General features: G+C 34.6%; 2 protein-coding genes across 9 annotated transcripts in view; both read left to right on the top strand.

The window, feature by feature from the left end:
• Nucleotides 1–23,370, top strand: part of LOC105212094 (serine-rich adhesin for platelets) — a 202,764-nt gene that overhangs the window by 165,262 nt on the left and 14,132 nt on the right. For all 8 annotated transcript variants that reach the window (XM_054227864.1, XM_054227867.1, XM_054227865.1 and 5 more), the window contains 2 exons: nucleotides 6,552–7,153; nucleotides 7,222–7,446. In XM_054227864.1, coding sequence (XP_054083839.1) covers nucleotides 6,552–7,153; nucleotides 7,222–7,446 — 827 coding nt within the window. The remainder of the gene's footprint in view (nucleotides 1–6,551; nucleotides 7,154–7,221; nucleotides 7,447–23,370) is intronic.
• On the top strand, nucleotides 336–6,583 carry LOC114803982 (uncharacterized). The gene is made up of 2 exons (XM_029040070.2): nucleotides 336–3,780; nucleotides 3,850–6,583. Exons 1-2 carry the CDS (start codon nucleotides 1,489–1,491, stop codon nucleotides 6,154–6,156), a joined length of 4,599 nt encoding a protein of 1,532 aa, XP_028895903.1. The 5' UTR covers nucleotides 336–1,488; the 3' UTR covers nucleotides 6,157–6,583.

Genomic DNA, 23,370 nt, shown 5'->3' with positions numbered 1-23,370 from the left:
CATGAAGTTCGCTGTTTCCACATTTTCACCTCCGCAAGAAAGTTTCTTTATTGATCACCCTGTCATAAGAAGAAAATATTTCTTGAGCTTTTTTTGCGTCAAATTCGTACTTTGGGAAAAATACACAAAACGTGTCCTAAATAACTGAATTTTTGTGAGGGAACTGCTATATTAAAAATATGTTGAGTAATGAAACTTTACGTAAAACACCCCCAAAAATTTTTTCGGGATCCACCATTGATCGTGTTCTACTACTTTTGTGTGTTTTAGTCTGGTCATTAGACTTGAAACTGGTACATGTATCGTAATATTTTCAAAAATTAGAGTTTGATCCAAAAGTTATACATAGATTTCAATACTTGCATGTATTGCATATTATTTTCATTAAAGTTTAGAAGTAAATTATTTCTCATGAAGATTAACCTACAAATAATATTAGTTGAAGAGTACGCTACTAATATTATGTTTACAATAAACAAATATTATTTTTTGACACTCAATTATCGAGGGAGCAAGTTTTAGGAAAATTCTATTAACTAAAAGAAATGAATGTACTTTTCGACAGCAAAAATAAGAAAGCAACACATTTTGATTACTCAAATTTGTTAAAGAAATTAGATAGCAACAGTTAATTTCCTACAGGGCATAAACTACAATAAATGAGAAGACAACAGTAGTAAAGAATGTATAGTATTACTAAGGAAAAATAAAAAAAAAACTAACCTAAAATTACCAAAAAAAGTTCTTACCAATATAATGCATGACAGATTCTTTCGGACAAAATTTAGTATTACATGCATCTTAACAAGAACATTTTACATAATACTAGTAGTATGCCTATTATTCACTAAATTGAAGGACAAAGTATTTTGAAAATTCCTGGGTATTGCACTGAAAAGGGTATGGAAAAACTCGCAAACATGTTCTTGCATGAAATTCACGCTAAACATCCAACATTTTTCACCCGACCCTATGTTCAAGGTTATGCAAATGCATTCGTGCGCAAAATATGTGCAAATGCAAAATTTCCATAACCGAAAATGTAGTGAAATTCCCGGAAAGTGTTTTAATTGTTTTCGGTGCGCGCTGCAATAAATGCGCGGGTAGCAGGTGTGCGCAGGTATCGAACGACCTGCCACACCCACTAGTTCGTTGACGCCTGTCGGCTTAGCGGCGCGGCGCAACACGATAGGTAGCCGACATGTGTAACTGTGAGTGTGCGCGCGGATTATGTCGTTAGTGAAACAATGAAACCAAGTCGCCGTTTTGTTTAAGCCGTCTTGGGATTAACGCTAAAGATCGCAGAAGTTCGCGTATGCAGTTTAGCATCATCGACGAAGGGTTTTCGCGCACACGAGTGACTTGCTATCCTTTTCGCACGCATTTGCGTAGATGGCGCTTGCTCAATTCAGTGATCGTCCTGGGCGGCCATATATGAGCCAGCGACTAGGATATAAAAGGCAAGGCGCAGCATCTTGGTAATTCAGTATGAACGATCAAATCATCCGAGACGATCACGCATATGAAGTGCTAATTTATCAGCGAGAATTAGATAAAATTGAAAAAGTAATCGAAACGAACAATATGTTGCTCAACTCAAACGGAAAGAATAACAGCGGAAACGCGGATTCATCGCAACAACCGCTTTTAGTGAATACTTCGTCGTTTAATAATGAGAATTTCCAAAATTGCCTCTCCATTTCGAGAGATATCGAACGCCAGGAGCAGTTGCAGCAAATCCATCGTCGTCTCAGTCATCCAACACCACTTGAGGCTACATTGACTTACGAGGAGATCTTCGAGTGCTCCTTTGTAGACGAGCGTTATGAAACGGCACAAGACTACCAGAATTCAACGCGTCCACGGCAAGTAACCGATCTGGATGTGTCGCAAAGCATCGAGGATTGCATGAGATACTTCGATGAGGATGTCAATGTGGATTCGGGTCCATCACGTTGCGATACACCCAACAAAATGCCCTCCGCCGGCACTGTTGCCGCAGCTGTGGCAAATTTCCAAACTCAAATGTCCAAAGTTATGGGCTCACCGCCACCACCGTATCAAGAGCACGCCTCGCCCAAAGTACGTGAAGTACGTGCGGAACCAACACCACAAAAGAGTACCATACAGCAGTTACGTAAAAAATACGAACAAAATATAGTGAACGAACCAAGCCGTAAAGCTCAAGAGAAGCCGCAAAAAGTGAAAGAACTACGTCGGTCGGCACCAATAGTGCCTACGCCAACATTACCGAAGCGCCCAAAATCGCCAAAAATGTCACGTAAATCGAAGGTTAAGCAAATGGCGCATATGTTCAATAATAAAATCCATCAGCTGATGCGTCGCGACTCCACCAACCAACAGGGTTACACACAGTTGGATGTGACACAAACGCAGGCTCCAAAACCAGCTAAGAAAGTAGGACTGTTGAAACCAGCACCCAAAGTGCGACGTATGCCATCTTTCCGCACTAGTCTGCCTAGTCCAGTGCCCAGTCCCCGTTTCAAACGCAAAACCGGACCAAATACCAGCGCTCAGTCATTGAGTGACAGCGAGAGCGCTTGTCTAGTCGCCGAGGATGTCTTCCGCAAACTCTCCGTGAAGGACAAAGCTTTGTTGTATAACAAATTCATTGAAGATATGTCCAAACAACATCCACAGTTCAGCGTACATGCACGCCTCGTTGAGGCCACAGTACAGCAGGAGTTGGAGCGCAGCGAGCGGGAACAGAAGCCACCCAAAGTCAAGGAGTTGGCACGTGAGTTGGAGGCCAAATTCAATTTGCCGAAACCAAAGATATCTTCATGGGCTTTGAAAAGACTGGCAGAGCTACAAAAGACACCGGAATACGATGCAGCCAATAGACGCATTTCATTAACTCCACCACCGCCAGCAATCGCCGCTGCACTACAATCCTTGCAAGAGCAAGAAGAAGAGTCGAATGAAGCAAATCAGGCAGAGTGTGAGCCTGAATATGAGGAAATCGAGGAGGCTGAGGAGCTACATGTGAGCACACTTACTGTTGTGCTCAAGCCAAGTCCCGACAAGCTGACACCCAAGCAACGTGAAGTGCCACGCATGCTGCCACGCAAAGCACGCGAGCTCCAATTCATCCATGACATGCGTCAAATAGAGCGTTCACAGAAACGTAATTGTGAATCGATGCGCGCCTCAGTGTCCTTCGAAGCTTATGGACCTCCCAAGAAAATACGACGCACCAGAGCCGAACGTCTGCAACCCAAAGCGATCTTTCAAAATGCGCACATGGAGCGTCTGTTCTATAATTGGATCATGGAGAAAAATGGTGTTACCTTCGATATTACAACGGTGGAGAACAGCGAGGACTCGTTGTGTGCAAATGGCGACGAAGCCAATAACTCAAAGAGTTCGACTAAATCCAAATCTAAAGTACATGTGTTGTTGGAGAAAGCGATCGCCAAGTTGGAAAACGTCGAGGCGCGTGTCATGAGACGTGATAGCTACGTTTCGAAGAAAACTGAGAAAGCTTTAAAGATAATCAAAGAAACGAGAGAAAAGAAAGTAGATAAAAGTGTTATCGAAGTTGATCTGTCGAACAGCAAGACAGGCACCTCCAGCGATGAGATACACGCCGAAGCCACAAAGCGTTTGCAACGAAAAGTTAAACGTCCAGCGCCACAACCACCCAAGGCTCAGAACTCAAAACTCGAACAAACAAACGAACAAGATTTCTCTTCATTGACATCTTCAGACAAGCAATCCGAAGCGGAAAGTGAATCGGGACTCTCTAGCTTACCAAAGGTTTGTACGACAAATGCACACTTTGAAAATGTTTCATATTCACTAACTTCCTATTTTACCACTCAACAGATTACAAGCGATGAGTCACAACCAGAACAAACCGCATTAACGGCCAACAAAACAGCTGACTTTGAATTTGTCAAACCCATCAAGCCATTGCGCAAGAAGAAGTTGCGCCGCACACTCACCTGGAAGAAAGAGAACTGCATTATCGAGAGTCGACCCATACCATCGTCCACCGACTCCGAGGGCGAGCACGCTAAACCAGTTGTTGAAGAGGAAGTTGTCTATGTCAATGTGATGCAACCCGCTAAGCACGCAGAAGATAAGCTCGATAAAACCGATAAGACCGAACTTAAAGAAATGGCTGCTGCCGCCGAAGAGGCTCTCAATATAGAGCAACAACAAGAAAAGGAAATGAACAATGATGTGACAGTCATGAATAACTTGAATACACCACAGAAGATAAGAAGCGCCTATACGCTCACTGCTATGTCCACACCCTCGGCATACACAGAAAGCGATCCATCACCTTTAACAGAAAGTGATCCCGAGATTATACGCAAACGTAGCATGCGCCAGTTGGCCTTATCCTCACCAACACTGGTTGCGCAAGAGGAGAAGAGACTGCAAGACACACCCGAGAAGACGGAAGATACAAAAAGTGCTAGAAATAATAATTCAACCATGGAAATAACTCAACCAGAGGACACGCTACAAAAATTGATCGACAGTTTTGTTGATCTTGGTTTCGAGACTGGCTCAAATGGTATGGAGAGTCCGGTGCGTCGTGCAGCACCTGTGCCGACGCCCAGAAGAAGCAAAGGCGGCTCACCACTTTTTATCAAACTAACGCCTGAACTGGAGAAGACACTACAACAAAATCGCTCCAGCTTTTCTTCGACACCGGTAAAGGGCATGACAAGCAATCAGTCATATCAAGCATTCAACAATAATGCAGCACGTCAACTACAACAGCAATCCATTAGTCCCATCGGTACACTTAGTGCTGGACGTCGTCGTTCCTTGAATCCCGCCGATGATTCTCGTCGTAATTCCATAGCTATGCAAGTTATTTCCGAAGATCGTCCCTTGGAACATGTTGATCGTTCACAAACACAAACGCCACAATCGCCTAGCGCAATGGAGACCAGCTTCTTTGGTAACTCCTTCAATTTGAATGTTAGTCAAAACAACGAACAGCTGGAGAGACCATCAAAGTTTTGGATACGCGCCGATGACTTTACAATCAGCATGGATGTATTCTACAATCCATCAGACCGTCTACGCTTGCTGTATGACATATTCAGCCAGAAGAGCTGCGAGACACGCGATTTACACTTTGGCATCGATGATTATAAATTCTCCACACAAAAGATGGGTGACAAAGCAAATATCTCGAACCGTCTGCCCACCATTAATGGCTGCTCACACTATTGGTTCTCCACCGGTGATCTCGCTGTGCCCTTCAACGGCAAATATATGGCACCAGAGAAGATTGAGCGCATGTTCGCTTTCATAAAGGACACTATTGCCGAAAAGGCGCAACTACGTTTCGGCGTCGATGACTACGAGTTCTCCAGTGTGCCTGAGAATTGGGAGACCTGTGCTAAGTTTTCAATGGAAAGTAGCTACAGCATGCTGGTAGGTCTACAAGGCAACAACAATGGTTTGGAGGGGCGTGGTCGTTTCGCTTGGCCGAGCTCGGTTTACAACTCGGCTAACTCGAATGCCAGCTCTATAAAAACATCGGATTTGGATTGCTCCGAAATGGGTTCCGACTTTGATAACAGCGAATTACGTTATCTCACTGAATCACCAACCGGCACTAACTACTTCGATGTGGCCTCGGTAGATAGCGCCGACATGATATTACCACATGGTAACAATGGCAAAAAGTGTGAACATTTCTTCGATATGAATTTCGATTTTGAGTCGTTGGATAAACTCTTCGAGGAAGATCAAAAGCTGAACAACTCACTGGACTCCAATTTCAAGCAATCCATACCGGAAATGCTACAGAAACTACAGCACCAGAAGGTCAAATTGACGGCATTGGAGAAACGCATGAAAACCTATTCAAATCACTCGGGCATCGCCGGCGCCGTCATACCGCACTCGAAGGAGTCACCGCTCTATATGCATAAATTGCGCATCATCATCAATGCCATCGACAATATTGGACGCGAAAACGGTTTCAAGGCCTGTAGCATGAAGCAGCTGGAGAGCTTCATGTACTTCCTCACACGCTATGCCGATCTGTGCTTGGCCAGTTGCGATAAACACATGAACAAGGTACTGGACGCATTGTTGGATCAGCAACAGAAACAGCAACAGGAACTGATTGAGGTCAACAAGGAATTGGGTGTAGCCTAGATGTCTTACAACTGAGAGGATCAAAAATGTCGACGCAAAATTCCTTCCAGATTGTAAATCTAGTTCTATCTCCAGTATTATTTTATTTATTATATTATTTATTTCACTCAATAAATTTGGATTCATCTAAAAAATATTTCTTTTCTTAATGGGATGGGCTCAATGGTTTTTCGTTAAGGGGTTTTTTGTTTTAGGGAAGCAATTTATTCAGATACTTCACTTTGTTTGACTTCACTTAAAATATTGTCTATACTTAGGATTATGTTGAATGGAACCAATATTCTTAAAAAAACGTATAGGATTACAAAACAAAATTGAATTTAGTCCATAGTTATTGATTCCTTATATTTTGTCTAAGCAATCAAACTAACATCTCTCTCTCTGTCCAATTGCAGCCTCCCGAAAATGAGCTTCAGAAATCGCACGATCACAATCCGGCCGCCTTGAGCGAACACCAGTTGCGTGTGCAGGCTTCGCTGCAGCGCCTCAACATACCAGACTGGTTCCGACAATACAATCAGAATACATCACGCTCACCCGAAGGCAATACGACCGGCTACAAACCGGGCAATTTCACACGCAAACGCACCACAGAGTCCGGCCGTTGGGCGGGACTCAACTCGAAGACCACATCGCTCAGTTCGTTGGGCTCACAACGTTCCGATCGCAGTCCATTGCTGCTCAGCCCCTCGGCGCACAGTCATCACGGTGGACAGGCGGCGCAACAGCATGGCACCGCCAGCACAAGCGCATATGGCACAGCTAGCGGTGGTGGTGGCGCCGGCGCATTCTCACGCTGGTCCACATCGCATTTGAATTCTTCACAAACATCGCCGAGCGTGTCGCAGCGCGGCTCCTTCACACGTGGCGGTCCCATCAACTCCAGTTTCATATCGGTGGCTAGCGGACAAAGTAGTGTGATAAGAAGTTCCTACCGGCAGCCATATTTGGGTTGGCGCAGTCAGGAGAAACTGTCACAGCGCACCCCACATGAACGGTAAGCGCTCTCTCAGTGAGCTTCCTTTATCTATCAGATTTTAATTTGTATACTCGCTTTCTTTGCAGCTTGGCCTCGTCGTTACTCGCGCAACAACAACGCACATCGCCCACACAAAGGAGCGCCGGCGTCACGGCGAACGGTGACAATGGCAGCAAACTGCAACCGGTCACACCGGAAATCCAAAGCTCCATCAAGGAGGTCACATCGGCGATTGTGCATTATGTCAATGATCAAACGCAACAGCAGCAACAACAACAACAGCGCAGCAGATCGGCGAGTCCTAATTCGAGGTAGGCGCATTGCTAGAGAGCTAGAGAGAAGAGAGAGCACAACAACGACGTTCGCACACACACACACACACACACCAAGGCACACACAAATAGAGATAGAAAAGCACAACAACAATGATACAATTCGGAAGTAGTGTTGTGACAGCTAGCGTTAAATGTGCCGTTATGTTATGTGTGTGTGTGTGTCCATCCATTAGACGTACACAAACGTGTTTTGTATGTATTTAGTGTTGTTGTTTAGTGAGCCCACGCCCCAGTCAGCACTCTTTTGTGTGTATTGGTTCTAGAAATCTTTGTGTGCACACAAACTATTTATTATTTGTTTCACCAAAAGCTGCAACAACAACAATTTAGTACGCAACAAAGTAAAACTCGAAAAAACCTGGAAACACCACAACCACCAACCAAGCAAACAACCGTTAAAACAACCTAGCACCACAACTTTTTGTATTTTATACTCGTATATCTCAATATTATTATTGTTGTTGCATTTTCTCATTTAGCTACTTGTAAATTCTTTGATTTTGAGTTGATTCATTTAATTGAAATTGGTTGAATGAAGAGGAGAAAAGTGAGAGGAGATGAGATGAGAAATTTGTAAATAAGCCGTTTTTAGTTGAAGAGGTAAGCAGTTAATCTTGCTATAATTTTTCCTATAATTTTGTTTTACTAATTTCAAAAATCCGCATTACTTTCTTGTTGTTGTAATTTATTAACAATTTAGTTGTTTAATTAGTTGAATTAAAATGCATGAACACTAACTTTTGTTGTTAAATCTTATTTTTATTAGTTCGTTGGTTTATATAAACACAGAAAAGATGGTACGAAGAAAACATAAAAAAGTGAGGTTAGTTCTAGAAATGAAGTAGTGAAGTTACATAGGTCAGCAGTATGATGTTAGCAACAAAATCATGAGTTTTTGCATATCTTCACTTCACAAAGGTCCTGTCGTTGATAAAATATCAGATCTGATCGTTCTAGACGAGACTAGTTTATGGTTAAGGGCTGATCTATGAACAGAAATACTTGATAGTATTAATGTTTTGACCTCAAAGCTATCCCTTTAATGTCTATATTATCATGTAGATCTCAAATGTAAATCTCAATAATTCTGTAATGAAATTTTGAGTATCCTCACGATTTTCTAGAAAGCTTTTCGATAATAGAAGTACATTTGGAGGCTTTCCTTTGCCTATCGAGGTATGTATGTAATTGACGTTGAACCGTTTAGCTGGTTATTTCCTTTGGGTATTTCTTAACTTAATCGAGCCTTGTTACCCATTGCACCATAGAGACTCACTAGACGAGTCAAGAAAATGTAGTCGTTTTGCTCGGATAAACGAAAATATATTTTTTTTTATTTAATCTGAGTACAATCCTATTGAATCAAATATAGTCAGAGAGACCGGAACCTACCACGAAAGTTATTCAAAACCTGAAAGTTTTCGAAATATGTTCCATAAACTATCTGAGAATTACAAACATTTCAATTAGGGTATAAAAAGATTATCTAATCAAAGAGAGTGAGTCATCGATTGAACTCTTATGAAGTTATTGCCTTAGTGGATGGCGTCTAGATCCAACTCGTGGAAAAATATTTTCGAAACAAACTTATTTTTTAGTATCATTCAAAGCACCGATCTTAAACAAAAAACGAATAAGTTAATAGGTTAATAGTTCGACTGACCTCGAAGGCAGCATTTAAGCTGAGGCAAGGTTCCTTACTAGTCATCTGAAAAGGGGTATCCTAAAGTATTTAGCAGATTCCTGTTTGTTACGGACAATATAAGGGACTTAATTCAATAGTAATCCAGTAGAATTAAATCTAAATATGGCACACAATATTACTTTCCAATCTAGAGTGGAGTGGGTTAGGAGCGAGTTGGACAAAGATATAGAGATAAGTAACTATACGGACGGATCCAAACTAGAAAACCGAGTGGGAGATGGTGGCTTTTCCACAAATTTAGCTACCAGTTCGTCTTCCAACTACCAGATCAGTGCTTCCAACAGAGCTCAGAGGATGAAGGTCTTCTGGTATTGACAAAGAAAATATATTTATATATATGTATTTACAGACAGCCAAGCGGCACTGAAATCACTAAAGTATTTAAGGATTTCCTCTAAGATAGTGAAATAATGCCTCGAGCTATTAGTAGAACTGACTTTCTATCTCATATTTATAATGTTTTTCTTGTGATGATTTTCCCAAACGACTCCGTATTTTTAGACAACAAGAAGGGCGTTTTAACAACAAATATCAGCTTATTGATATTTGAATAAAGACTAGAATGTTATTAAATGTTGTAAAGTTGTAATAAAAACCAGCAAATTTCCCTAAGAATCACCAGCAAACATTAATTGAATTAAAGTTAACCGAAAGTGTAGCCATAAATATTCACTACTCCACCACTCACTACTATAAAAAATGGATACAACGCCATACACTTTAAAATTTCCGTGCAGATATATAGTTAGTGGTAGTGCCAACTTGTCGCTTTGTCAGCAGAATTTAGTGTTAGTGTTGCACTATTGCAAAATTCAATTACCGCAGCCATTACCCAAACCAGGCGCGCAGACAATAAAAGTCCATTGCAGAAGAGCGCTGCGAGAACACTGCAGGCGACAGCCGAGGCAAACTGTGCGGTGGAAAGTGTGAAAAATGAAAAATGTCTAACTTTAGTTGGATATGAGTCTGTGTATGCGCGTGTTGCTTCACCGCGAGCAACCGGAAGTAATTGTGTTTGGAAAATATTGTTGTGCCACCGTTGGTTGCATGCACAACCACAACTTAAATGAAGTAATTGCCAAAAAATAATTGCTTCGAGCAAAACACTTAAGCAACAACAAACAACAACATACAAACACACAGAATATTTAGTAAATTGCATTTTGTTTTTGTTTTTGTTTTTTGCTTTATTGCTGGCGAATATTGATTCCAGCGCACAATTCGATTAGGCGATCAGGCAGAAAGTTCCGCTACACAGTTTTAAAAGCACGCAATTCGGTCAACTCACACACACAAACATATATATTTATATATATATACAATAGAGTCTCTCTCTCTGCCTGTGTGTGTGTTCATGAATTCGCCAGAATTTTCACCATTTCAAATTTAAGCGCTTCACTCTTCACTGTGCAGTCTCGGCCCAATTTTTGGTCATTGCCCTTCACTGCCCCCACGAGTGCTGTGCACAGTTCAGCAATTCACTGATTCACTGGTTCAACGGCTGCAATAGTTTGCATTTGGATTTTTTTCATTTTTAATTGCTCGCATTTTTATTGGGTTTTAATGCAGCAATAAAACAGCAACAACATGCAAGTTTGGTATAAAAACAGGGAAGAAGAAGAAATCACAAATTATTTTGTGTAAAATGAGCTGCGTTTGGGGCGTCAGCGTTGCTTGTAAATCAGCAAGAGCCCACAAGAGAGGGAGAATACAAGTGAATACTCTTGAAATATTTAACATGAAATAATTAAAGTAAAATATGTAAGGAGTACGATTGACGAAGTATAATACATAATATACAATTTAATCATTTGTTGAATGAGAAATGAATCTCCAAACTGAAGACGATTGTCTTACACTTCGTTGTCACCTAAAAATTTATTTCTAGACAGGAGCTAATTGATCAATTAACTGGCCTCTGCTCGATTAAAACTCTTATTAAGATTGATTTTCCACACAGAATAAAATCGACATTTATTTTAAGGCAGTAGTCTGCTTTAGAAGCCGAAAAAATCATTTTTTTTTAGCAATTTTTTTTGGAAGGGAAGGAAATGATTGCGGTAAACGGAATTTTAAGACGATAGTTTACTATATTTAAGGCTTAAAAAACAATATTTATTATTAAAAAATATTGAAATTTTTTCAAAGTTGTAAGTATTTTTCTCGAGCGCCTGGAGTCTGCACTTGTAAATCGGTGCCGGTGATGAAGGTCCTGCGATGCATCTGAAACAGTCGACCCATTTTTTTTTTTAATTTTTACCTATAAGTTTCTTTTCTTTATGAACTAAAAAAATACCGAAGAAGTTATAAAATTTCAAATTTATCCGAAGTTTGAAAAAAAATAACTTTTTTAAGAAAAAATTGACTTTGAGTTGCAAAACAAGTAATTTAAATAATACTTTTGCCCCACTTTTTTAGTTCAAATAGAAAATAATTTAATACTGAAGCTAGATCACTTTGGTTTTTTTTTCGATCGGACATATATTCTTTTTGCAATCGCCGGCACCGTTTTCTAACACTTGTGAAAATGAAAACTCGAGAAAACGCGCTTTAAAGGTCTGCCTGAGCATTCGCACCTGCACGACGCTCGGCCACTAAAACTGCTCTAGCTTCGAAAATATGTGAAAATATGAAAATATGGATAATTTTGGGAGAGATTTAATTTTTGTCTGCATTTGGCTGATTTTTTTTATAAAAAAAAGCTACGGTAGATGTCACTGCTAAAAACATCAATAAGTTCTAACTTATCAACTTTTTATGAAAAGCAGAAACAAAAATGTATAACAGCTGATCGGTTATCGAGTAGCCGGCGGTATAAAAGACAAAAAAGAGTTTCTCAATAAGAATTTTAATTGAGCAATTAATTTGGCTGTCTAAAAACGCAACAAGGCTAATAGATTTACATAAATTCATCTGCCAAAATTTGTTTTTGATACAGATTTTGCATCTATACCATTATAATGACATGAATCATTCCATACTTAATTAAGTTCCGAGAAAAGAATATAGAACGTTGCCTACATTTAGGCGCATTTCTTATTAAAGTCGATTACCTAATCTGTTGACAATTTTAGCTGGATTATAATTTTATTGAATCTCCACAAGAAGTCAGAGGAAAATTGAATATCGTGACATATTATTGGTCTACAACTTAGCTTCCGCCGTTTTTTTGGAAATTGAAGTTTTTTTTGTCTAAAAACGGTTACAAATGTCGATGAGCCTCAGCCGCACTTTTCTTGGAATTAAGAAAGAAAAGCAAAATTTGCCGCAAATGTCGAGAATTCGGCTCAAAAAGTGACATTTTCGGTTGAGAATAAGTTTGGAATGCAAACAGATCTCCACAAATATTTTGTTGGGGTAATGTTGACACAAATGTCCAAGATCGATATAAAAAAAGAGAAAATAAATACGGAAAAAGGGGCAATAAATCAATGAATTTTATTATGCAAATAATATTTAACCTGAAATGATTTGAGCATACTTATTTTTTAATTATCGAAAAGTAATATTTTTTTATTTTAATCTTCTTTTCACCAGTTTTTTTGTCCCAAATATTTCTACCGTTAAAAATATGTCTATTTTGATGTTAATTATTAGTTCTCGGTATTGAAAAAAAAATTAAATAATAATTTAATTTAATAAAAAATATTGAAATATTCTATGGATGAATTAGTTTGAAAGAAGCTTTCAAATTTCAAACAAATTACTTTAAGTGCCAATTAAATTTCAATCCTCTGCTTTTCCAGTACATTTTTAATCAAGTCTTGTCATATCTATGCACATAACAATGTAAATATGCCAACGAATGTAATTATTAACTCAGTCAACCGCATATAAAAAGCCATTGAACCGTTTCGTAATAGAATTGTCATCACTGACATATGATTCAATAATACAAAAATTGGTTTCTAAGTGGATTTCATGAGGGTTCTTTTTACACATACGAGTATATGCAGATATGGGTATAAGCTTACCAGTAATTGAGCACTTAATACGATTGAGCTATGTATGAGTATCTATGTATCTACATTGGTATGAATATAAAATTAGGTAAGAGACTTTTGTGATTCATAAAGCATTTGCTCATGAAATCGGAGCTATTTTTTAGCGTACCTCAGTTATAATTCATACATAAGTGAGTATGTATCTTCTAAAGTACCACATACATATACTAAGTCAAATTATTTTTGAACAGAGCGAGTCAGAGTGTATATTCTTTGAGTTTCTCAATCACTTTGGAGCACCAACAACAATTGCGCTTTCATTTTGCGCTCCACATGCAATTGCCACTACTTTTAGCTCAATTTGCAGCCATGGCTAGCGGCAGCATTCAACTTAGTTGGTCATTGAAATGGAAGCTTCAATTTTCGTTGGCCGTTGGCCTAGATAGACACAACACAGTGAACATTTTATATTAGACCTAAACTAGTTGGTCGTTTTCTCCATTACAAGTCAATGAATGTACGACTGAGTGGCCTTTTTGATGCAGTTTCATTAGCATAGTTATTGAAATAGTTATATATTTAGGTATATGACTAAACAATATGCACTTCTCAACCAGTTTAATAGGAAATAAAGTTTTTAATTAGAAAAATATAACTTTATTCTGAAAAAAAAAAAAAAATATCTGACCGACTTTTAGTCTGACTTCTAATGCACTTCCTGTTACTGCCGCTTCACAGTTAATGAACACTGTGAGAAAAAATCGAAATTACGCTATTATTAGTTTCTGTGCCATTTCATGCGCTCACATGCTGCACCATTTCACTTTGCTCCGCTTGAGTGGCAAAAGCACATCATCACTCATACGCCATGGCGGCACATCTGCCATGCCAACTGCTACGTGCTTCGTTAGTTGACCTGCTGCTGGTGCAGCATGCATGTGTAACAACGCGGCAGGGCACATGCAAGGCATGACTTTTGCCAGCATTGCCAGCTGTTGTTGTAGCTGTTTGATTTTTTGCTGACAACGCATGCTGATGGCCACAATTGCGCTGTCTGTGCGGTCAATGCAGGGCTTACAAACATACATAGCTACAGATGTAGGTCGGAAAATGCTTCGATTTTTTTGCATAAAACAACGCAAAAAAAGGAAAAAAGAACCTTAATATGGCACAATTGCAGTGAATGTGCTCCTGTCCGGCTAATACACATACATACATACATACAAACATCTACACCAATCTAGATATAGCGCATTGCAAGCAAAAAAGTACAAACTGTCAGTAAAAACTGCAATTTCCAGAATTAACAGGAAGGCATAAAAGCCAATAAAAAATAACAACAACAACAAACTGCATGAGCAGGAAACCATTTGTTTTGTAAGCAAACAGTAATCAATAATTGGCTGATACAATTAAAGCTTGAGTGTTGGTCGACATAAATGAATGCGGCATTGTTGGCATTTAAATTGGATTTTTCATTAGAAAACTAAGCAAAATAGATGAAAATGCAGCTGATAGAATAGTTTCAAATAGGCGGGAGATTACATTTAAAATTAGCAGACATAAGCTTAAAGCTGCTTCATTATCCTTTTCTATTTATAATTTTTGAACGAGTTAAAAAATGCTTAAAATCATGAAATTTATGTAGTAAAAATTTAAAAGATGTAAGCTTATTCGAAAGCTTTTTAATTTGAAAGCTTTTGTAGAAAGCTTTCACATTATCTATATTATTATGTATAACATTTGAATGAGATATACTCTTAAGAACATTTTACTTTATGAAATGCTCAAAATAGAAAGCTTTCACCCTTTTAATTTTTAATGATATCGAAAGCTTTATTCGCTTGAACGAATTAAAAAATGCTTAAAAGCATGAAATTTATGTAGTGAAAATTTAAAAGATGTACGCTTATTCGAAAGCTTTTAAATATGAAATAAGCTTAAAGCTTTTACATTATTTATACCATTTGTATAAGATTTGAATGAGATATATTCTTAAGAACATTTTACTTTATGAAATGCTCAAAATAGAAAGCTTTCACCTTGACTTTTAATGATATCGAAAGTTTTATACGCTTGAACGAATTAAGAAATACTGTAAATTATAAAAAAAATATCGAAACTTTGAAAAACATTAAGTTTGCTCAAAAACTTTTTAATAAGTAATAAGCTTTTACAGAAAGCTTTCACATTATACATATCATTATGTTTAATACTTGCGATATATGCTCTTAAGAAGATTATATCTTATGAAAAGCTCAAGATATAAAGCTTTCACAATGGCTTTTCGCGAATTCCTATCAAATATAGTACATATTGTAAAAGCTTTATACGCTTGATTTGCAGTAAGTAATTTTATGTGAGTTGTAGCTTTTTCGAGTGAAAAGACAGGTTGCTGAAACTTAGTGAGAACTTTAAAACTTATAAAAGTGCATTCATAATTAAGCTTACGCTCTAATAATTTTGTATTGAAAACTTAATTTCAGGCATTTGAGCTCAAATATTGATTTGAAAAAAAAAATAAGTGAAAGCTCTTTTTTTGCTATACTAAAAAGAAACAATTAAAGCAAAAGGAAATCAATATAATCATTAATTCTAAAAAAGCTTCAAAAATTGAGCTTTCATTACCACGAAAGCTTTTTAACAAAAATTGTTTAGTGAAAGCTTCGGGTCGATAAATGTTGCATGAGAGATAGGTTTAGATATATTTAAAAACTTAAAGTTAAAAAGTTTTTACGCACAACTTTTGAAGGAACCTTCGCGATTTCATATTATTAAAGTAAGGATTTGCAATTTAAAATGGTAGCTTCTTAAAAAAATACAAAACTTACGAAAGTGTTTTGCGTACGCTTAAACAGCCAGCAATTTACTAGGTACTTTAAATCAATTTAAGCCAATATAAAACCAAAATTAAATTGATTGAGAACTTTCTAAAGAAACATGCGGAAGAAAACTTACAAATCATAAGATGACGCATAGTTCCAATCGCACACACACACTTCGCGCGTTGAGTACATAACAAAAACATGTTTACATAAGGACATTACGGACTTTTAACGCTCGTAAATACTCGTTTACAAGCACATACGAGTATATGCACAATGAACCCTGCCACAAAACAAAGCGAACAGACAACAGCCACAAGACAGCATCCGACGCGCCGCCAACAAGACGGAGACTACCACAACAATGTGAGCAAAACAAGTGAAATGAAACATAATTTCAGGCGCCACTGGCGTTTGTGCGACGTCATTGGAATCCTAGTTCTTTCCTTAATGCTTATTTACACTTAGACACACACACACACACATTTGTATGTATGTATTAGCTTTCATAAAATTTTATTTTATTTTTCCAATAAAACGATGATTTCGCTGGACATTTTTCTTTTCTAGTTGTAGTTCAAGCACTCCAAGTCACCTCTGCAACACATAAGAAAGAATTCATGCTGCTGCCTGACTCTATGTCTCTATGAGTGTATGTGTATGTTTGTGTGTTTGCCACACAAATACTTTCCTAGTGAAAAACAGGCATTGCGGTATTTACAAGACATACTTGTACATACCTATATACACTCATTTGTTTGTAGTTGTTGCTAGGTCAACATATATTCCTGTGTGTCTGGTCGCCATGTATTTATGTACGACATAGAGTGTATGTATGAGTGTGTTTGTGTGTTGAGGTTAACAGTGCATATTACACGGTTTCGTTCGAATTCTGTTTCATTGCTGCCTGCAACGTGTCAGAAGTTGGACGTGTTTTCACTTGCGCAACGGGAGTGAAAAGTCAGTCAGTTTCCAGTTGAATACTACTAAAAGTGGTTGGTGAAAATCAAAAAAAAAAAAGTTTTTAAGTAAATAAAAGTGGCAAGTTAATGCAATTAAGAAGCTGCGAAATTTTCGTTTAAAAAGTGCAGTAAGCGCTTGAGTAACGGCAAGTTGTTTGTTGAAAGTGTGAAATTGGAGCATTGACTCATGAGGATTTTAAGAATTCTTTGTATAAATAATGAAAATATTTGAAGAGTTTTGAGGCTGAATTGTTGTGAAACAGAAAGTAATTGAAGCAAGTGAGTTTTTCAGATGTTTTATTTAATTTATTTTAAATTTTTAAGTAGCAGATTGAAGAAGAAGAATGTATAAGTAATAAATGAGACACAAATGAAAGAGTTCAAATTATTTTTGATCTCAAAATTTTATTACATTCATGTTGATTTTCGATTTTATAAAAAAAGCCTTGATTGAAAGGTTTATAAATTGATAATTAAAAAAAAACATTCATTAATTTTAATTATTATTTTTTTTAAATTAATTTTGATTGAAAGGTTTATAAATTGATAATTAAACAAAAAAATTCATTAATTTTAATTATTTTTTTTTAATCAATTTTGATTGAAAGGTTTATAAATTGATAATTAAAAAAAAATTCATTAATTTTAATAATTTTTTTTTATTTAATGATTTTAATTAATTCATTAATTTTAATTAATTTTTTTTAATTATCAATTTATAAACCTTTCAATCAAGGCTTTTTAATTCATTAATTTTAATTAATTCATTAATTTGTAATTAATTTTTTTTAATTACCAATTTATAAACCTTTCAATCAAGGCTTTTTAATTCATTAATTGTAATTTTTTTTATTTTAATTAATGATTTTTTTCAATTTTAATTAATGATTAATTTTGATTGAAAGGTTTATAAATTGATAATTAAAAAAAAATTATTAATTTTAATTAATTTATTTTTTTTTTGAATTTATTAATTTTAATTAATTCATTAATTTTAATTAATTTCATTTTTAATTATCAATTTATAAACCTTTCAATCAAGGCTTTTTAATTCATTAATTGTAATTATTATTTTTTTAATTAATGATTTTTTCAATTTTAATTAATGATTAATTTTGATTGAAAGGTTTATAAATTGATAATTTAAAAAAAAATTCATTAATTTTAATTAATTTATTTTTTTGAATTTATTAATTTTAATTAATTCATTAATTTTAATTAATTTTTTTTAATTATCAATTTATAAACCTTTCAATCAAGGCTTTTTAATTCATTAATTGTAATTATTTTTTTTTTTAATTAATGATTTTTTTCAATTTTAATTAATGATTAATTTTGATTGAAAGGTTTATAAATTGATAATTAAAAAAAAAATTCATTAATTTTAATTAATTTATTTTTTTTTATAATTTATTAATTTTAATTAATTCATTAATTTTAATTAATTTTTTTTAATTACCAATTTATAAACCTTTCAATCAAGGCTTTTTAATTCATTAATTGTAATTATTTTTTTTTTTTAATTAATGATTTTTTTCAATTTTAATTAATGATTAATTTTGATTGAAAGGTTTATAAATTGATAATTAAAAAAAAATTATTAATTTTAATTAATTTATTTTTTTTTTGAATTTATTAATTTTAATTAATTCATTAATTTTAATTAATTTTTTTTAATTATCAATTTATAAACCTTTCAATCAAGGCTTTTTAATTCATTAATTTTAATTAATTTTTTTTTGATTAATGAATTTTTTTTTAATTTTGTATTTTTTTTTTTTTACTCTTTTAAACGAATTTCCCGAATAATCCCAAATTTTCAGGTTCAAAAACAATTTTAGCTTTTTAAAATAGATTTCAATGTAGACTGAAGTCTAGGTTAGTTTAGGTTAGTGGTTATATTTTAACGTACCTAGCACTTTGGGAGGCCCATTGTGACATAATCGGGACAGGAATCCACTCAAGCTATTATCTTCTCTCTTAACTCCCCTCAAACTATTATGTCCGACCGGTGGTCTTGACACAAAAGTCTAAAATACTAAATCTAAAAACATATATAAGTATTGCCTACATTTAGTCTTATTTTTTAGCAAAGTCACGCACCTATTTTCGTTTTCAAGTTAGACAAGATCATGAGGAAGCAAAAAGCTCCTAGAATGCAGTAGAAAATATTTATATAAAAAATTTGGAATTAAATAGACAGAACACGAAAAATATTAAGAGAATGAATATTACATTTTTTAACAATAATTCTTTTTTATAAACTCGAAAATTAAGATATTTTTCACAACCAAGACAAATAAATATCACTTTGAAGTCCTCAGTTTTACTTTAGTATAATAACTTTTACGATTTACGTTACTTCGGGAGCTTTTGCGAAATTATTTATTATGAAAGTTTTATAGAAAAGTAAAAAGTTTCTCTCAACAATAATTAATAGCAACTCAAGAGTAACGCCATTTTCGAAAGTTTTGAAACTTTTTAATTCATTACACTGCGAGAACTTTTAATGTCACGTTCATTTATTTCAGTTTGCGAGCCAATCAAGCTATTTAAACACAGCAAGCTGAGCGCACAAGTCGTTATTTGTTTTGATTAAGCTACAAATACATATGTATGTACAGCTGTATGCAGCATATAAGAAGCTGTAGTTTGGTACATGCTTACATACCGCTTACATACTAGATATTCACTCACGGTAGACACATGCAGTGGATGATTCATAACCCAATAACCTAAATACAATTTTCTCGAAATGTTGCACGGCCACTCTATTGGCATAGGGTAGGGCAGGTAATTTGTATGGCAAGCATGCTGAGATGAAAGCGTCTGGAATAAGGGCTGTGCAACAACTGCAGAGCAGGAAAATAAATATTAACTAGACATATGTTTGCTGGAGTTTAACATATGGTTTCAAGAATTTCAAATTTATTTTTTTATAGGTTATGTACACATAGGTGTTTCGAAAAAGCCATAGAAAGTGCGCTTATGTACTCACACCACGCACTAATATACCATACTTATACTATTAGATTGTATATAAAGCACGCAGTATCACTTTACATTTTCACATTGGATTGCACCCCTTTCTTACTTGCACCTTGCACTTTTCTCAAACACCCCTCCATTTCCATTTGTGTATTGCAAAATTTAATTCAACTGCAGAGCGCAATGTATACCAGTGCAAATGTTTATTGATTTTTTGCAACCACTCGTGAGCGTTGCACGCGCTTCCACATACACCAAACGTTTTGCAAACGTAAGCGTAAATGAAGCTTTTGTTGTACGTCGTTGCAATGCTAGCAGAAATGGCGGTGCAGCAGAATAGACAAAAGAACGTGATAAACATCTGATTGCGAGCCGGTATGAAAGCCGTTTGCATAAATAGTTACACAGGCATTTGTGTGTGTGTGTGTTTTACTATATATACGAGCTTATGTATTGCAGTGCCTTTGAAAGCACACAAGTTGACAGTGAAAATCATTAATAAAATGTGAAAGTAATTTATGAGAACGTGAATTTGCAGTTTATTAGAATAAAAGTACTTAGTTAATTAGTTTTTTTAAGCGGATGATAGTATAGGAAGAAAAAATAATTACAACTGAAAATAATTTGGATGTTATGTATACGCCGTGGTGTTCCTTGAAGCACTATTTAGTACTGCTTTTATATAAAAATTTTATAATATTTTTTTTATTTAATTATATTGAAATGTAGAGCTGCAAAGGTCTGAAATACCAAATCGAAAAAAATATATAATTTATACGATCAGTTTTGTTCCAGAAGACGGCTCATGAAAAAGTTCTATAAAAAATAAAATAAGTCTTGCCTACATTTAGGCTTATTTTAGCAAAGTCACGCACCTATTTTCGTTTTCGAGTTAGACAAGATCGTCAGAATCATTTTATCATTGTTATTTTGATAATTTCGACTTTTTCAAATTTTTAATTTAATTTTTTTTTTTGTGAATTTTTATAGAGGGTAATTCGGTTTAAGTGCCTTTCTAGATTATTAGTTTTATTATTGTTTTTATTTTATGATTGAATTTTTTACATTTTTAACACTTCTCAGAGCTTTTGGTGCCGTTTAGAGTAGTTATGGGGTTTTAGTACTGTGTAATTCAGCTTGCATGCTGTTCGAGATCATTATTCTTTTTTTAAATTAGTTTAAAGGATTTTTGCTCTTCTCAGAGCTTTTGGAGCTTTTTTAGAACAGTTCTAGAGGGTTTTAATACTGAATAATTCAACTACTGTTGGAGATCATTATCCTTTTTTTAAATTAGTTTAAAGGATTTTAGCTCTTCTCAGGGCTTTTGGAGATTTTTTAGATCAGTTCTACACAGTTTTAATACTGAATAATTCAACTACTGTTCAAGATCATAATTTTTTTGAAATTAGTTTAAAGGATTTTAGCTCTTCTCTGAGCTTTTGGAGCTTTTTGAGAACAGTTCTAGAGGGTTTTAATACTGAATAATTCAACTACTGTTGGAGATCATTATCCTTTTTTTAAAATAGTTTAAAGGATTTTAGCTCTTCTCAGGGCTTTTGGAGCTTTTTTAGATCAGTTCTAGACAGTTTTAATATTGAATATTTCAACTACTGTTCGAGATCATAATTTTTTTGAAACTAGTTTAAAGGATTTTAGCTCTTCTCAGGGCTTTTGGAGCTTTTTTAGATCAGTTCTAGACAGTTTTAATATTGAATAATTCAACTACTGTTGGAGATCATTATCCTTTTTTTAAATTAGTTTAAAGGATTTTAGCTCTTCTCAGGGCTTTTGGAGCTTTTTTAGATCAGTTCTAGACAGTTTTAATACTGAATAATTCAACTACTGTTCAAGATCATAATTTTTTTGAAATTAGTTTAAAGGATTTTAGCTCTTCTCTGAGCTTTTGGAGCTTTTTGAGAACAGTTCTTGAGGGTTTTAATACTGAATAATTCAACTACTGTTGGAGATCATTATCCTTTTTTTAAAATAGTTTAAAGGATTTTAGCTCTTCTCAGGGCTTTTGGAGCTTTTTTAGATCAGTTCTAGACAGTTTTAATATTGAATATTTCAACTACTGTTCGAGATCATTATTTTTTTTTAAATTAGTTTAAAGGATTTTAGCTCTTCTCAGAGCTTTTGGAGCTGTTTTAGATCAGTTCTAGACGGTTTTAATACTGAATAATTCAACTACTGTTCAAGATCATAATTTTTTTGAAATTAGTTTAAAGGATTTTAACTCTTCTCAGAGCTTTTGTAGCTTTTTTAGATCAGTTCTAGAGGGTTTTAATATTGAATAATTGAGCTTAGCTCCTTTTCGTCATGATTAATTTTTTGAAAATTAGTCCAACGGATTGTTTTTATATTACGATTGGAATTTTTACATATTTAGCTCTTCTCAGAACTTTCGGAAGCTTTTGTGGAATAATTCTGGAGTGTTTTAGTACTGTGCAATTCAGCTTCGATGTTTTTCGTCATAATTATTAGTTTAAACGTATTTTTATTATATTATTTTTTGATTTTTAGCGCTTCTTCAAGCTTTTGGAGCTTTTTTGAGCTTTGCATTATTTTACAAATTTTCATTAATTAAAAAATGTTGATTATAAAATGCAATTTTAGAAAAATATATAAATAAAAATGAGTAATATTTTAATATTGAAGCTATTTTGCAACTTGAAAAATGAAAATATTAAACTCAAGTGATTTATACCACAAAAAATCGATTATCGGTATTAAACTAGATGTCACGTGATAATTTAGGAAGTTCTGATAAGGTTATAATCTGGTTAAATAGATAAATGTTATCATTTTACAAACAAATATTGTAATAAATGCAAGAAAAATTTATAAAAATAATTTTGAAAAGTAAAATTTTTTATATGCACTCACCCAAATGAAGATCCCTTCCAATCATTTTGCTGTTTCTTATGTTGATGATTTTTAAAATGTAGTTGTTATGATTTCTTGACTTGAATTAGTATTTTTTGAGTTTTGTTAAATTTAATAACACTTTTCACTGAGTTTTCATATTACGATACATTATTTTAAGATTATTTTTGCTTATAATAGTTACTATCAAATTTCGTCAAAAATCTGAAATTAAATAATTAAAAAAAAAATAGAAAATTCTAAAAGCTATATAAAATTAATAAATTATAAAATAATTTTAATAATAATTTAATAAATTAAATTTTGAGACATAAATATATTTTACATACATAATTATGATGAAAATAATTCATAGAAAAAATGTTGTACATGGCGTATACGCAACTTGTATTTTAGGTTATTTCAGGGTTAGAGAATTTTCACTTAAAACATTTTTATAAATGCTCAATAAAATACCTAATTTGTTATACGTAGGTATGAACACGTTTGGAAAATTTATATTAAATTAATCAAAAGGTTTAGAAATATAGGTTATAATAATGTTTATTCTACAATCCATATTCTAAAGGGTTTATTCTAGAGATTTTATA

Source organism: Zeugodacus cucurbitae, chromosome 3 (assembly GCF_028554725.1).
Source record: "Zeugodacus cucurbitae isolate PBARC_wt_2022May chromosome 3, idZeuCucr1.2, whole genome shotgun sequence".
Classification (NCBI taxonomy): Eukaryota; Metazoa; Arthropoda; class Insecta; order Diptera; family Tephritidae; genus Zeugodacus; species Zeugodacus cucurbitae.
This window is presented reverse-complemented; position numbering and strand designations above follow the sequence as displayed.

Bases quoted from the DNA above. Each gene is read 5' to 3' on its own strand.
- LOC114803982 (XM_029040070.2), top strand. From the start codon at position 1,489: ATGAACGATCAAATCATCCGAGACGATCACGCATATGAAGTGCTAATT. The intron at 3,781-3,849 runs GTTTGTACGACA...ACCACTCAACAG, and splicing joins GACTCTCTAGCTTACCAAAG to ATTACAAGCGATGAGTCACA.